Raw genomic sequence first — 15,582 nt, 5'->3', positions numbered from 1 at the left:
ACCCGTCTAAATTAACCCCCAGTTTTCCATGGGGGATGCATGGAGGGATCCAGCTCTGGGCACATCCTCCCCCCATCCCCTTCCTGTGGGGTTTACCTGTGCAGGTGGGGCGTGGCTTGTTCCAGGTGGGTTTCCCATCCCCTCCCATGACACAGGTGAGGGTGGGGCCCCCCTCAATGTCGTAGCCCCCATCACAGTAGAAGGTGATGGTGGAGCCCAGCTTCAGGTCCGTGCCCACCCTGGTGCCATTCTTGATGGACCCTGGGTCAAAGCAGGACTCACGAGGGTTCTCTGCAGGAAAAGAGATAAAATTTTAAAAAAGTATTAAAAAAAATTAAAATATGAAATTCCCAGGATTTTTATTCCTCTGGCACAGCTCCTCTGCTGTTTTGATCAGTGAAATGGGAGTTTTTTTAGGTTTTTTTTTCACCTGGGAATGTGTGGGATTTTCACAAGGACTGGCAGCATTTGCAGGGTGTGAATTTGGGATTTGATTTGGATTCTGGCTGCTCCAGACCCTCCCCTGGGAGAAGGGAGGCTCCACTTCCCCCACAGGCACCCAAAATTCAAGCTCCCTGCTTTGGAAGCCACAGACTGGTCAATCCCCACTGCCCATCACACATTTGTATCCTCAGCCTTTAAATCCTGAAATCCTGGGTTCTCCTGAGCTCAGTGGGGTCTTGATGCACAATCCAAATCAAAACTTTGATTTCACACAATCCCAGGACTGCTGAGGCTGGAAAATCCCTTCAGGATCATCAAGTCCAAGCTGTGACCCATCCCCACCTTGTCACCAGCCCAGAGCACCACAAGGACAAATCATATTTGAGATGGGGAGGCCCTGGCACACAGAAATCATGGATTCCCCATCCCTGGAAGGGTCCAAGGCCAGGCTGGATGGAACTGGGAGCAATCTGGGATAGTGGAAGGTGTCTCAGCCTTTGGATGGGTTTTAAGGTCCTTTCCAACCCAAACCAGTCTGGGATTTTTTCATTTATTCCTTGGACACCTCCAGGGGTGGGGATTCCACCCCTTCCAAAGCCTGACTCCTTTTCCATGCAGAAATTCCTGCTGATGTCCAACCTGAGCCTCCCCTGGCACAACTTGAGGCTGCTCCCTCTCATCCTGTCCCTGTTCCCTGGGAGCAGAGGCCAAACCCCAATTCTCTGCCCTGCAGTGTTTAAAATCCCATTTCCACAAAAAAAAAATTCCAGGGAACACTAGAGCTGTCAGGACTTAGATATTTCTTTCCTTTTTCTTCTTCTTCTAACAGCTTTTTTTTTGGGGGTGTTTCTTTATTTTTTTTTTTTTCCTGCCTGCAATATAATTAGAGGCTTTGATTAATCCTGCTCTTTTGTCATTTGGAAATTGCTCATTAAAGACAAGGGCTTTTCTGAGAGCTGTGGCTCTGGGAACAATTCAAGTGTGCTTAAGCATTAAATCAGGGGCTCTCAGATTTTGGGGAAGGTGTGGAAGGAGAAACAGGAAACTCTAAAGCCCACAGGTTTTGCTTTTGCTTCTCTGCATGAAAAAATCAGATGATCCCATGGTTTTCCATCCAAAGCAGCTGCACCAGGTGATTCAAGTGAATGGAGCACAAAAGGATGGGATTTTTTTTTTTTTCCAGAGCATCAACTTCTTGTTTTGGGAGCCACAGACTGGTCAACCCCCACTGCCCATCACACATTTGTATCCTGAGTTCTCCTGGGCTCAGTGGGGTCTTGATGCACAAATTTTGGACACTTTGAGCATCGCTTTTTCTCTTTTCCTGTTTCATTCCTCTTCACCTCCCTCTCTCCTCCCACTGCTTTGGGTAAGAGGGACACTCTCCCTCCCTTTCTCCATCCTCTGCCTCAGGGATGGCAAACACCAGAATTCCCCCTGGAAGGAGTTTTCCACAGCATTTTTCTAGAGCCTCTCCCACTTGCTCAAAAGAGGTCGAATAATCTGGGAATCAGCAGAGGGAAAGCCCCAGGTAGCTGCTGGTGGGGCCTTGATGCACAAATTTTGGACACTTTTTAGCACCACTTTTCCTCTTTCATTCCTCTTCAGCTCCCTCTCTCCTCCCACTGCTTTGGGTGAGAGGGACTCTCCCTCCCTTTCTCCACTCTCTGCTTCGGGGGTGCCAAAACACCAGAACTCCCCCTGGAAGGAGTTTCCACAGCATCTAGAGCCTCTCCACTTCTTCCAACAAGTGGAATAATCTGGGAATAAGCCCAGGGAAAGCTGCTGGGCCAGGTGTGCCCTCAGCCCTCACCTGTGTACTCGATGACGAAGCCGGCGTTGCTGACGGAGGCGTCGCTCCGGAACGCCAGGAAAAGGCTGTTGCTGCTGCTCTCGATCCTCTCTGGGAGCTGGGAGCCATAAAAACTCCCAATCAGGGGGCTCAGGGAGTCAGGCCCGTCGTAGATGTGCAGGAAATCGTAGCCAGGCTCCAGGCTGAAGCTGCAAAAGCAAAGGAGGAGAGCTTGGCGTCGGGACACGTTCCTGGAGAGCGCCGGGTTGAAGTGCTGGGATGTGGAACACCAGGGCAGGGACTGGCTGCTCCTGCTCCAAAATCCTGCCAGGCAGAGGAAATTCCTGCCTCCTTCCATGAGTGAGGGATCCAGGAGTGGGGATGGAGTCAAGAGACAGCCTGAGCTGGAGCTGCTGCAGGGATTCCTGGGCTGTGCCACATCACGTTCCATTTATTTGGGGGGTGCCCCGTGGCAGGCAGGAAATGATGAATCTGACTCCATGTTCTCAGAAGGCTAATTTATTATTTTATGATACTATATTATATTAAAGACTGCTATACTAAACTATACTAAAGAATATATACTAAAGAGATAAGAGTGAAAACTCGTGACTCTTTCCAGAGTCCTGACACAGCTTGGCCCTGGTTGGCCTAAGAGTGAAAACAACTCCCAGCAGAATGCAATGGAACAATCACCTGTGGGTGAACAATCTCCAAACACATTCCACATGAGCACAACACAGAGAAGCAAATGAGATAAGAATTGTTTTCCTTTTTCTCTGAGGCTTCGCAGCTTCCCAGGAGAAAAATCCTGAGCAAAGGGATTTTTCCAGAAAATATGACTGTGACAACGTTCTGTCTATCAAAGAGGAGCTGGAATATGAGGATCTCCCCCCCAAAAAAAGTCTGGGAACAGATTATCCAGGGGCATGGGAAGGTTCCTTCCCAGAGTTCAGACATCCCTCCCCTCCCCAAGGCCATGGCACCAAACCCTTGTGTACTCACACGTTGAACACCAGGGCAATGACATAGTCAGGGGACACTGTCAGCTTCCAGTCACACTCCTTCCCTGGGGGATACGGCTCCGGGTACTGCGGGGACAGGATCACCCCAGCCGGGCCCGTCAGGATCCCGCCACATGGAGCTGCAGGAAAACCACCAAGGGTGAGCCTTTGGAAACTTCCAAAGCACCACATGGGAAGCAGGAATGGGAAAAAAAAGGAGATGTGATAGACAGGGGGGCTTGAGATAGCACAGAATCCTTGGGGTTATTTTAGCGGGAAGTGACCCCGAGGCTCCCGAGTGGCGCGAGGTTGTGGCGGCTCTGCCAGGTGAGGGCTCTGCCACTCCACAGGGGACAAACACCACAAAGAGAGCTCTGGATGCCAGCAGGACCTTCCTGAACTCCATAAGTGAGGAGCCAGGAGGGGAGAGAGGGAGAAATTCCACTTTTCTGCTGCATTTATGGAAGTCCCTGTCTGTCAAGGCCTGCTCGCCTGTAACGAGGTGAAAACACATCTGGGTCTAAATGGCTCCGCCGTGTTTACTCCACTTCCCAGCACATTTCTATGAGGTTGGCTGATTTTCCAATCAGGCAAGCTGATTGAAAAATCAATTATTGCTTTTTTAAGGCTCCAAGTGCCTGCTCGTGTTTCTCACCGTGGCAGGATCCCCCCAGCCGGGCCCGTCAGGATCCCGCCACACGGAGCTGCAGGAAAACCACCAAGGGTGAGCCTTTGAAACACACAGACTTCCAAAGCACCACATGAGAAGCAGGAATGGAGAAAAAAAGGAGATGTGATAGACAGGGGGGCTTGAGATAGCACAGAATCCTTGGGGGTATTTTAGCGGGAAGTGACCCCGAGGCTCCCGTGTGGCGCGAGGTTGTGGCGGCTCTGCCAGGTGAGGGCTCTGCCATTCCACAGGGGACAAACACCACAAAGAGAGCTCTGGGTGCCACCAGGACCTTCCTGAAATCCGTAAGTGAGGAGCCAGGAGGGGAGAGAGGGAGAAATTCCACTTTTCTGCTGCATTTATGGAAGTCCCTGTCAAGGCATGCTCGCCTGTAACGAGGCGAAAACACGTCTGGGTCTAAATGGCTCCGCCGTGTTTACTCCACTTCCCAGCACATTTCTATGAGGTTGGCTGATTTTCCAATCAGGCAAGCTGATTGAAAAATCAATTATTGCTTTCTTAAGGCTCAAAGTGCCTGCTCGTGTTTCTCACCGTGGCAGGATCCCCCCAGCCGGGCCCGTCAGGATCCCGCCACACGGAGCTGCAGGAAAACCACCAAGGGTGAGCCTTTGGAGCACACAGACTTCCAAAGCACCACATGGGAAGCAGGAATGGGAAAAAAAAAGGGGATGTGACAGACAGGGGGGCTTGAGATAGCACAGAATCCTTGGGGTTATTTTAGCGGGAAGTGACCCCGAGGCTCCCGTGTGGCGCGAGGTTGTGGCGGCTCTGCCAGGTGAGGGCTCTGCCACTCCACAGGGGACAAACACCACAAAGAGAGCTCTGGGTGCCACCAGGACCTTCCTGAAATCCGTAAGTGAGGAGCCATGAGGCAATAGAAGGAGAAATTCCACTTTTCTGCTGCATTTATGGAAGTTCCTGTCTGTCAAGGCCTGCTCGCCTGTAACGAGGTGAAAACACGTCCGGGCCTAAATGGCTCCGCCGTGTTTACTCCACTTCCCAGCACATTAAATGCCAAGCTGATTGAAAAATCAATTATTGCTTTTTTAAGGCTCAAAGTGCCTGCTCGTGTTTCTCACCGTGGCAAAACATGACTGATATTTTTCCTGTCAGTTTTTTTTTCTGCAGGCTCCTTATGGCGACTCTGAGGTTTCCCAGATCGACCCTCACGTGTTTGGGGTGAAAGGAAGGGGGTCTGATAGCAGCTACAGGGCTGGGATGGGACAAAAATGGTGGGATAAATCTTGGAAACATTTTCCATGAAGGAGTGAGCATGTGGAATTGCCCTGTGGGCTTTGATAAAGAAAAATATCAGGAAAAAGATCAGGTAAATCCCAGTGGGGCTGGTCTAGAAATGCCATAGTAGGGATTAGAGAGCTTTTTCAAGTCCAAAAATGGAGAAATGTTATCCTTCTGGGACACAGCAGGAAACCACAGCACAGAAATGGAAAATTTGGCTGAAGGCCTCCCAAAAATACCTTGGAAGAACCACCAAACCTCCCACGTTTGGGATGGGATGAGAGCAAGGAGAGCACAGCCTGTGGGGGGGTCTGAGAGCAGCTACAGGGAAATGAGCTGGGATGGGACAAAAATGATGGGATAAATCTTATTCCATCAAGGAATAACCACATGGGATTGTCCTGTGGGCTTTGACAAGAAAAATTATCAGGAAAAACCCAATAGGGCTGGTCTAGAAATATCCAAATAGAGATTAGAGACCCTTCTCCAAAGCTTTAAAGCAACTTCTTCAACCAAGTCCAGACTCAGGCATGGAGAACTTTTATCCCTCTAGGACACAGCAGGAAATCACAGCACAGACATGGAAAATTTGGCTGAAAGTCCCCCAAAATGCCTTGGAAGAACCCACCAGCATCTCTTCTGTGCCCATTCAATTCACCCCAATTTCAACCCCAAGGGTGCTTCCCCCTCCCAGACTGTAACATCAGGGGAAAACTCTGAAGAAACTGAAATCTAAGGACTCAGTTTTGAAAAGCCTGAGGGAGACAAGTGCTCAACACCCTCGGATTCCTTTGAAAATCCCACCCAGAGTCTCCAAAGGATTGAAGCAGGAGCTGGACCCAGCCAGTGCTCCCTGGGATTGGGAGGGATGCAGACTTCAAATGGCCCAAACCTCCTGGGGCTCTCCCAGCCTGCATTGTTTCACAGTTGTGCCACAAAGAGGGGAAAACACATTTGAAATGCTAAATATCCCAAATCAGCCCTAAATTTAATACTGAATTTTCCTAGTTTAGCTCCAACCAAGCTGCCTCTCCCCCAGTTACTGATATTTCACTGATTATTCCTCCAAATCCTTTATCAATTCATATTAAAATTAGCTGGGAAAAAACCCTATAAACAACTCAAGTATAATCTGAAGTACAATTTGAAGTATTAGAAAATCAGCATTTTTTATCACAGCTCTAGAGACCTGAAGGGCATTTAAAAAAATATTTCTTAATTTTTTAAGATGCGTGGAGTGAAATTTTACAACAGGGTTCAGGACATGGATCTGTGTCCATGGGGTCAGGATGTGGATCTGTGTCCATGGGGTCAGAATGTGGATCTGTGCCCACGGGGTCAGGATGTGGATCTGTGTCCATGGGGTCAGGATGTGGATCTGTGTCCATGGGGTCAGGATGTGGATCTGTGTCCATGGGGTCAGGATGTGGATCCGTGTCCATGGGGTCAGGATGTGGATCCGTGTCCATGGGGTCAGGACAGGGATCTGTGTCCATGGGGTCAGAATGTGGATCTGTGTCCATAGGGTCAGGACGTGGATCTGTGTCCATGGGGTCAGGACGTGGATCTGTGTCCACAAGGTCAGGACGTGGATCTGTGTCCATGGGGTCAGGACGTGGATCTGCATCCCTGGGCTCAGATCATGGATGTGTGTCCATGGATTCAGGACATGGATATGTGTCCGTGTGCCCAGATCATGAATCTGCATCCCTGGGCTCAGATCATGGATCTGTGCCCATGGATTCAGGACAGGGATCTGTGTCCCTGCGCCCAGGACATGGCCCTGTGTCCATGGGTTCAGGTCACAGATCTGTGTCCATGGGTTCAGGACACGGATCCATCCCAGTGTCCATGGGTTTAGAACATGGATCTGTGTCCATGGGTTCAGGTCACAGACCTGTGTCTGTGTGCCCAGATCATGGATCTGTGTCCCTGTGCCCAGACCATGGATCTGTGTCCCTGTGCCCAGACCATGGATCTGTGTCCCTGTGCCCAGACCATGGATCTGTGTCTGTGTGCCCAGACCATGGATCTGTGTCCCTGTGCCCAGGTCACACATCTGTGTCTGTGTGCCCAGGTCACAGATCTGTGTCTGTGTGCCCAGACCATGGATCTGTGTCTGTGTGCCCAGACCATGGATCTGTGTCCCTGTGCCCAGACCATGGATCTGTGTCTGTGTGCCCAGACCATGGATCTGTGTCTGTGTGCCCAGACCATGGATCTGTGTCTGTGTGCCCAGACCATGGATCTGTGTCCCTGTGCCCAGACCATGGATCTGTGTCCCTGTGCCCAGACCATGGATCTGTGTCCCTGTGCCCAGGTCACGGATCTGTGTCCGTGTGCCAGGACAGGGCCCTGTTTCCCCACATACCTGTGCAGGTGGGTGGGTCTGGCTGCCAGAAGAACCTGTTCTGGATCTGCACACAGGTGATCTGGGCCTCCCCTTGCAGGGTGTAGCCAGGGTTGCACTGGAAGGTGATGGAGTCCCCGGCCTCTCTGCTGTCCCCGCTCCGGCTCCCGTTCTGGGGGATTCCTGGGTCGTTGCAGGAGGTGGCTGTGGACACTGCAGGGAATTAAAAGCACTCCTGAATATCAATGTTTATTTAACACCAGACCCACAGCACTGGCTGTCCTCAGGCTCTGTCCTCACCCAGACATCCAGGACATGCCTTGTTTCCCCATCCCTCCTCCCTCAGCATCCCACAAAGTTCTCCCCCACACAAAAAGTGCCTTTCTCTTTGCTCTGAGCATCTGCCACTCCAGCTGGGAAAGGCTCTGGGGACCAGCAAGTTCAAGAGCAGTACCCAGGGAGCAGCTTTGATGTAGAATTGTGCACATGGCTGTTTACTCCATCAGGCCAGACACCCACTGATCTTCCACGGTGTTTTTGGAGAGTTCTGTGCCAAGGCACATGCTGCAAAATCAACTCAGCCACCAGCACTTCACGCTTTCCCCTGAGTGGCAGAGAAATTTAGCCTCAAGATCTGTGAAGCATCAAGCCTGACCTTTCAGAAATGTGTTTGTTTCCCTTCCAGACTTGTTGCTGCCTCTCTTTGAGGTCTGAGATGTCCCCTGAGCTGGGGACAGGCAAAGCTTCGCTGCTGCCTGAGCTCAAGGTCTGCCAACAGCACGAGGATTTACCAGCAGGGAAAATCCTGGAGTAATAGGAGTTTTGTGAGCTTATCCACCTCATTAAAGCTCCCAAGATCCCAAAGTGGACAGGTCTGAGCTCAGGTCTGGCTGCTTAGTCACACCTGCTGAACAAAGGCTTTGAGCAGGAGCAGTCAATAAAGCCCAGCTCCAGATCAGGAGCTTATTTCCTGCTAAGTTGATGAGAGTCTGTTACAGCCAGGCAGTTTAGAGAAAGCTGCTCTTGAAAGAGCCAGAGGAAATCCCTCTCTTTCTGTGCAGCTGGAGATAAGGAAGTTAACAGCCCAGGCTGGTCCTTCCTGGCAGGATGAGACACAAATCTGGCAAAAAAACCCCAGGATGGCACCGCTGTGCTGGGTGACACAAAGCTCTGCCTCTGTCTGGGTCATCCCAAAGGTCTGAAACCCAGCAGAAATTCTCCCCAAAATGCTGCCTTGTTCCCCAGCCAAGCAAGGCACCCTGGACAGAAAGTTATGGGGAAAAAAAAAACCCCAAACTTGGGAAGATGTTTCAATGTGTCTCAGTCCAGGGAAAGTCACATCCTCACTCACCCAACCACTCCAAAACAACTGCACAAACCTGGAACCCTCTGTAAATATAGGAACAGATCACCCTGAATAATTGAAATGAATGTGTTTGCAGGGCTGAGGTGTGGCTGGGGTTTCCCTCTGGGTCTGGTCAGTTTTTTGAGGAACCCCTGCCCATCCCACCTGAGAACTGGATGGCAAAGCCCTGTTTGCTGGTGAAGAAGTCGGTGTTGAACTGCAGGATGACAGAGTTGAAGGTGCTGTGGATGTCCCCAGGCAGCCCCGAGCCGCTCATCTCCTTCAGCAGGATCCCGTTCTCCACCGGCCCGTCCCAGATCCGCAGCACGTCGTGGAACTCCTCGGTGTGGAAAACCATGAAATGGAGCCTGAGGGGCAAAAAACACCCGGAGCTCAGGCCTGGAGTGTGGTTTGTGCCACATTCAGACAGCCAGGCTCACACAGAACCTGTTGTCTCATCTGGAATTCAGGCCTGTTGTGGTATTTTTTGAGTCTGCTGTTGTTGGGAGGAATGATTGGATTTGACTCCATGATTTTAGAAGGCTAATTTATTATTTTATAATATTATACTATATAAAAGAATACTATACTAAACTATACTAAAGAATACAGACAGAAGGCTAAAAGATAAAAATTAATCTCGTGACTCTTTCCAGAGTCCAACACAGCCTGACCGTGATTGGTTATAAAGTGAAAACAATCCACACGAAACCAGTGAAACAATCCCCTGTTGGATAAACAATCTCTACATCACATTCCAAAGCAGCAAAACACAGGAGAAGCAGATCAGATAATTATTGTTTTCATTTTTCTCTGAGGCTTCTCAGCTTTCCAGGAGAACAAATCCTGGAAAAGGGATTTTTCAGAAAATACGACAGTGACAGTTTGTGCCACGTTCAGGCAGCCAGGCCCACATGGAATTTGTTGTCTCCTCTGGAATTCAGACCTGAAACGTGGTTTGTGCCAAGTTCAGGCAGCCAGGCTCACACAGAATGTGTTGTCTCATCTGGAATTCAGACCTGAGTGTGGTTTGTGCCAATTCTGATGCTGGATTGCAGCACCTCCAGGACTTTGATGTATTTTAGGAAGGTCTGGGTGTTGCAGAATGGGGTTTAGATCATCAAACAGAGGAACTTCAGCAGAGAACAGAGAGAAAATGAGGCAGCAGGAGGGAGGGCTCCAAAATCCACACCAGGAAGGGAAGGGAGGGAAAACAGGAGTTAGAAGATGACAGTGAGCTGACACTGAGGGGTTTATTTTGATGCTCTGAAGGCAGATTTCATTCCCTTCCTCTGGATTTCAGAGTTGGGTGTGTCCTGGAGAGAGAGCACTCCAGGACAGGACAGACATGATCCCAACACATCCCTGGTGGGATCTCACCCTGCTCCTCCCCAGGCCCAGCTCTGCTTTGGGAGGATGGGGAGAGGATGGATCCAGGCTTTTCCAGGAGCTTTGGGATCTTCCCAGGGCAGAAGAACCATCCAAGAACAGGATCCTGCCCTGGTTGTGGTGACACTTGGGGGAGTCACCCAGTGCAGGATGCAGTTCTGAGTGTCCTGAGTGGGACTGGACCCACAGGGATCATCAAATCCAATTCCAAGCCCTGCAGACATCCCCAAATCCCAGCCTGTCCTTGAGGGTGTTGTCCAAACCCTCCTGGAGCTCTTGGGAATGTGCCCATTCCCTGGGGATGGAGCAGGAGGTGATCCCTTCCACTCCTGCACTCAAATCCCACCTGGAGAGGAGGAAATTCCCTGTCCCTGTTTGTCACTGCCCCATTTTCCCTCTGGCACAACAAAATCAGGCCAACCATGGGCAACTCAACCCCAGTGTGAAATGGGGACAGAAACATAGAAACAGAAAAAAATCTGTAAAAAATAAACCCATCAGGTGCTGTGCTGAAATCCCTGCCAGCCCACAGAGGCAAACAGGGAAGCTTTCACTTGGCTGCTTTCCCATTTATCTGGGGCAAACATAAATAAATCAGGGGAGAGCCATAAAAAAAAAAGGGGAGAAAAAAAAAAGAAAAAAGCCCCACTGCAAAATCCTCAGCAACAAAATGATGCCCACAGAAGCTGGCAGAAACCAAAAGAGCTGAATCATAAATCTCCCAAGCAGAGACCTTGAGCAAAGAGAAATAAAGCCAGGCTTGAGGAAAATCAGGATGGATGATGCAGAGCTGTTCTCCACGGCTGCCTTGGTGTGATTACGTTTGTTCCCGGCCTTAACTGGGCCCAGTGAGCCAGAACTGCTGGGAAAACTCATCCCTGGAGACCTTGGGATCAGGGAGAGGCTGCCAGAGGTTGAGCTGGGCTGGGGGGACACCCTGGAAGTGCCACCAGCAGCTGCAGGGCTGCCAAAACCAGCCCCAATTATTTGAGAAAAAACAACTTCAGGCTGTGCCAGGGGGAGAACACCTGGATCCAGGTGATCCATGGGACAGGCTGGATATCAGACCTGAAGTTCTCTGGAGCAAATCCATCTATTCCACAGGCACATCTCAGCTTTTCCCTCAGCCTGTAAGACCAGGCACAGCCCCTGCTTCAGCAGACAATGGAGTGGAAAGGAGTTTTATCCCCGAGGGGAAAGGAGTTTTATTCCTGAAGGGAAAGGAGTTTTATTCCCAAGGGGAAAGGAGTTCTATTCCTGCACTCTGACAATCCCAATTTCCCAATTACAGGCATGGAAATGTAGCAAAAAAACAAGCCCCAAAAACAACAAAAACCCAAAAAACCAAAATCAACAACCAAATTAGGAAGTGGGGAGATGATATAAATAGAAGTGTGAGAGAGGGGAAGTTCTGCCTGCTTAGCAAGGAGCAGAGAGGAGAGCCCAGCTCTGCCCTGAGAGTGTGAACAACCCTTGATCCCTGTGGGTCCCTTCCAGCTCTGGGTATTTTGTCCCTCCTGTTTTCAGATGAAACTCTGCAAAGTGGAACCTGTCAATGCCCATGAAAGTGGGATGAATTAACAACATCCGTGGATTTTGACAACACTGGGATCAGGGATTGACCACAACCCACCTCTGCCATGTCTCTGTGTTCCCTGCTCCCAGCTGCCCAAGGAATTTCCACCCATTTTCCAGCACACCCTCCTCCTTTTCCTCCTCTCCCCCAGCTCTCCCAGCCCAACCAAGGCACTCCAAGCCCCAAACCAACCCCCTGTGCAAGAGCAGCCCTTTCCCTTTTGTGGCTCTAAAGTGCAGCCTCATTTTTCTCCCTGTCTCACCCCCCTGCCCTTCCCCTCGTGCTGTGCAGATACAACTTCATTCCAAAAGCTCTGGTGATTAATTTTCATGTAAGTTATAAATGAGAGCTTTATACAATTGTATCATGCGTGAAGAGGATTATTTTTCCAATGGATTACCATAAAAATGAAGTTGCTGGGAATGTGCTCACTCCACTCCCCTGAGATCAGCTGTGCTGCTGGAGCTGGGAAATGAAAGGGGCAGGGAGAGGGAGCTCTGATCTCTGGGAAAGGCAGGGTCACCAGGTGTGTGTGGCTCTGACACCTTCTAGAACCTTCTCCTTTCACTGCTGGCCTCTTCCAAGCCTTTGGTTGATCCTAAATCTCTGCTCATGTGGGTGCTTTTAGGGATTACAACAGCAAAGTTGCTGAAGCAGCCTTTGGATGGGGGAAAAAAGGGACCTCTCTACTCTGTCCTACAAAAACCTTTTCCAGGAGAATAAAAATAGAGGAGATTTCAAGTGGAAGTTGCCTGTGCAGGGATTCAGCTGCTTTGGCTGTGCTTTTTCTCCTCTGTTCACACCCAAACCCATCCATTATTGAGCCGTTCTGAAGGGCAGCGCTAATGGAGGGAATTTCTGCATTAAATAAAAATGAAAACACCAGCCCAAACCTGTCTCCAGCAGAACTCCAAGGGCTAAAAGCAGCACAGAGCTCACCCTGAGGGACTGGCTGTGCTGGAGAGGTGATGGGTGCTGAGGCAGCAGGGAGGGGAAAATGGGATTGAGAGGGAAGGAATTCAGGATGGAACAGCCACGGGCTTGGGATGAGCCAGGAATGGCTGACAAGCACTGGGAACTCTGATGGGAGGAGGATGATGATGATTTAGAATTTTTATACTCAAATCTCACCACTCAAAACTTGGCTTGCCCAAATATTCCAGTTTTCTGTGGGCTTTGGCCAGCCTGGAATCTGTGGGAACACCCAGGGCAGCCCTGAAGGGTTTGGCAGGGCTGGGCAAACATCCCTGGGGAGGTGGTGGGGCAGAAGGGAAGGATCAGGGAGCAGGAACTGCCTGGATCCTGGGACATTTCCTACAACAGCCTCATTCCAGGACTGTGTGGCCATACAGCACTTTTGGGAAGTTCCTCATTAATCTGGTGGGGAAAAGGGTTTGATTCTGGATGCACCCCATTAAAGAGAGGGGTGGGAAGCTGTCCATGGACACCAAAGCTCTGAGCTGAGGAACACCATGGGCAGGACCAGGACATGGTCTGGTGTCACCACCCAGGGACACACAGGGCTGAAAACACAGGAGCAGTGATGCCTCTGGGGGCTCTGAGCAGCCTGGGCTGGTGGGAAATAAATCCCATAAATCCTGAATCCCATCCTAAACCATTCCCTGATTCTGGAACCAAAGCAGTGACTTCTCCCTGCTTGTCCCTCTCAGAGTGACAGCAGCTTCATTTAATTTTTGACCTGGAAAAAATCAGCTCCAAGTGGGAAAGAAGCCAAACCACAGGAGCCCAGCTCACCCAATGGTGCATCCAGGCTCTGCCTCGATGGTCCAGATGCAGTTGAGGTTGTGGTCGTAGGGAGTTGGATATCCTGGAGAAAGGATCCGTCCCGAGGTCTCTCCTCTGATTGTCCCTCCACACTCAGCTGGAACAAAAATATTTATGGGGTTAGGGAGGAGATTTGTGGCATTTTGTGGCTCTTGCTTGGCAGCAATCTCACCTTGCAACAGAGATTATTCCTGGCTTTTTCCAGGGATTCTAAAAGCTTACTAAGATGAAGAGAATTGTTGAGTTCAGCTGAGTTATCAGAATTATTCTGCATTTCTGTGCTCGGTCTGAACACCTGGCAAAGCTTCCCTCCACCTTTCTGAATTCCCAGGGAGCAAAGGCAGAGCCTGCCTGGATCCTGCTTCCCTGCTCCCCATGTGGAGGGTGAAGGAGCTCTGCTCGGATTCATCAGAAAATGAAGGATAAGAAGCCAAAGAACTTGTAAATGTCACTGTAAATGAACTGCAAAGAATGTGAGGATTTGGAATAATTTCCATAACATATCCATTCAAATTCTGTAATTTTCATTTCTTTCAGTTTTCTTTCATTTCTTTTTAATTTCCACACGCTCAGGCACGGCCTCATATCCAACACATGAAGAGCAAACAGGCTGAAGGTTAAGAAAACGCACAAATGACAGAGATTTATCTTTTTACATCAATAAATGAGGCTGAAATCCCAGCCAAGGAATGGTCCTGCCTCCTGGGAGAGAGAACACAGAGTGCCAGGGGCTGAGCACATCCCTGGGTGTGGAGATCTCCCAGGGGACTCAGTGTCCAACAACTTCCCCATGGCCTGGGCACAGCAGGACAGGAATCAGCAATCAGCCCCATTCATTTAAAACACAAAACCCCCCAAATCAGAATTTCCCAAGCAGGAAGAGCTGCAGGTGAAAAGGGAACTCTGCAAAGGGAATTGAAATGTCTGGGGATGGGATCAGGTGTCAGGCAGCTCTCAAATAAACCTGGCTCTGAGCTGTCACATGCCAGGACACATGCTGATGTCACTATCAGGAGGTGCCACTCACTTCAACATGTCCAGAGTGAAAGGACAAGGGCTGGAGCAGCACAAGGAAGCAAAAAACCCTTGTCAAATGTGTGTTTAGGGCAGAGGGTTTCATGTTAAAGCTGCTTCAGGTGCTCTCCATCTCACACAGGATCCTCACATTAATTAGTGCAGATAGGCAATTAACAGCAGAGTTAATGTCAATGGACCAGCAAAGCGTGGTCAGGGTGGGGAATCCACAAGGAAATCATTTCCTGGAGGTGCAGGAGGTGTCTCCATCTCGGGATGCCTCACAGAGGATCCTTACCACAACTTGATTAGTGTCGATGGGAGTAATTAATAGCAGAGTTAATGTCAATGGATCAGCAAAGCAGGGACAAAAAATGGTCAGGGTGGGAAATCTGGAGAGTGCTGGAGGAGCAGGAGGTGTGTCCATCTTGAGGACCCTCACCACACACAGCTTAATTAGTGCAGATGCAATTAACAAGAGAGTTAATGTCAGTGGATCAGCAAAGCAGGGACCGAGGGTGTTCAGGGTGTGGGATCCAAGGAAATCCCTCCCTGGAGGTGCTGAAGAAGGAGAAGGAGAAAGGAGAAGGTGTCTCACCCACACAGGTGGGCAGGGGCTGGTCCCAGGCTCTCCTCTCCCCAGTCAGGCACACCAGCACCCTGGTGCCTCTCAGGGTGTAGCCAGGGTCACAGCTGAAGGACACCGAGCTGCCAGCAAAGTGTCCCTCGTCGTGCACCTTGTACCCAAACTGGGGCACGCCGGGGTCCTCGCACTTGATGAGCTCAAAACCTGCACAGGGAGGAAGGGCAGCTGTTGGCAGCGGGAATTTCACAGCCAGGAGGGTTTCACACAAAGCCATGGAGGTGTTTTCTTCTTACAATGATTTGTTGGGGACCAAAAGGGTCATGTGGGAAATGAGAAGAGTTTTAATCTGAATTTCTGGATGGCTACA

General features: G+C 50.1%; 1 protein-coding gene across 1 annotated transcript in view; it reads right to left on the bottom strand.

Moving 5' to 3' along the window:
• The window catches only part of CSMD2 (CUB and Sushi multiple domains 2), a gene marked incomplete at its 5' end in the record, with an annotated part of 252,580 nt that overhangs the window by 56,285 nt on the left and 180,713 nt on the right, over positions 1–15,582 (bottom strand). The window contains 7 exons of the mRNA XM_084222825.1: positions 97–291; positions 2,258–2,445; positions 3,242–3,380; positions 7,542–7,733; positions 9,031–9,233; positions 13,586–13,712; positions 15,228–15,419. Coding sequence (XP_084078951.1) covers positions 97–291; positions 2,258–2,445; positions 3,242–3,380; positions 7,542–7,733; positions 9,031–9,233; positions 13,586–13,712; positions 15,228–15,419 — 1,236 coding nt within the window. The remainder of the gene's footprint in view (positions 1–96; positions 292–2,257; positions 2,446–3,241; positions 3,381–7,541; positions 7,734–9,030; positions 9,234–13,585; positions 13,713–15,227; positions 15,420–15,582) is intronic.

The sequence above is a fragment of the Fringilla coelebs genome (genome assembly GCF_963513975.1).
Source record: "Fringilla coelebs genome assembly, chromosome: 28".
Classification (NCBI taxonomy): Eukaryota; Metazoa; Chordata; class Aves; order Passeriformes; family Fringillidae; genus Fringilla; species Fringilla coelebs.
This window is presented reverse-complemented; position numbering and strand designations above follow the sequence as displayed.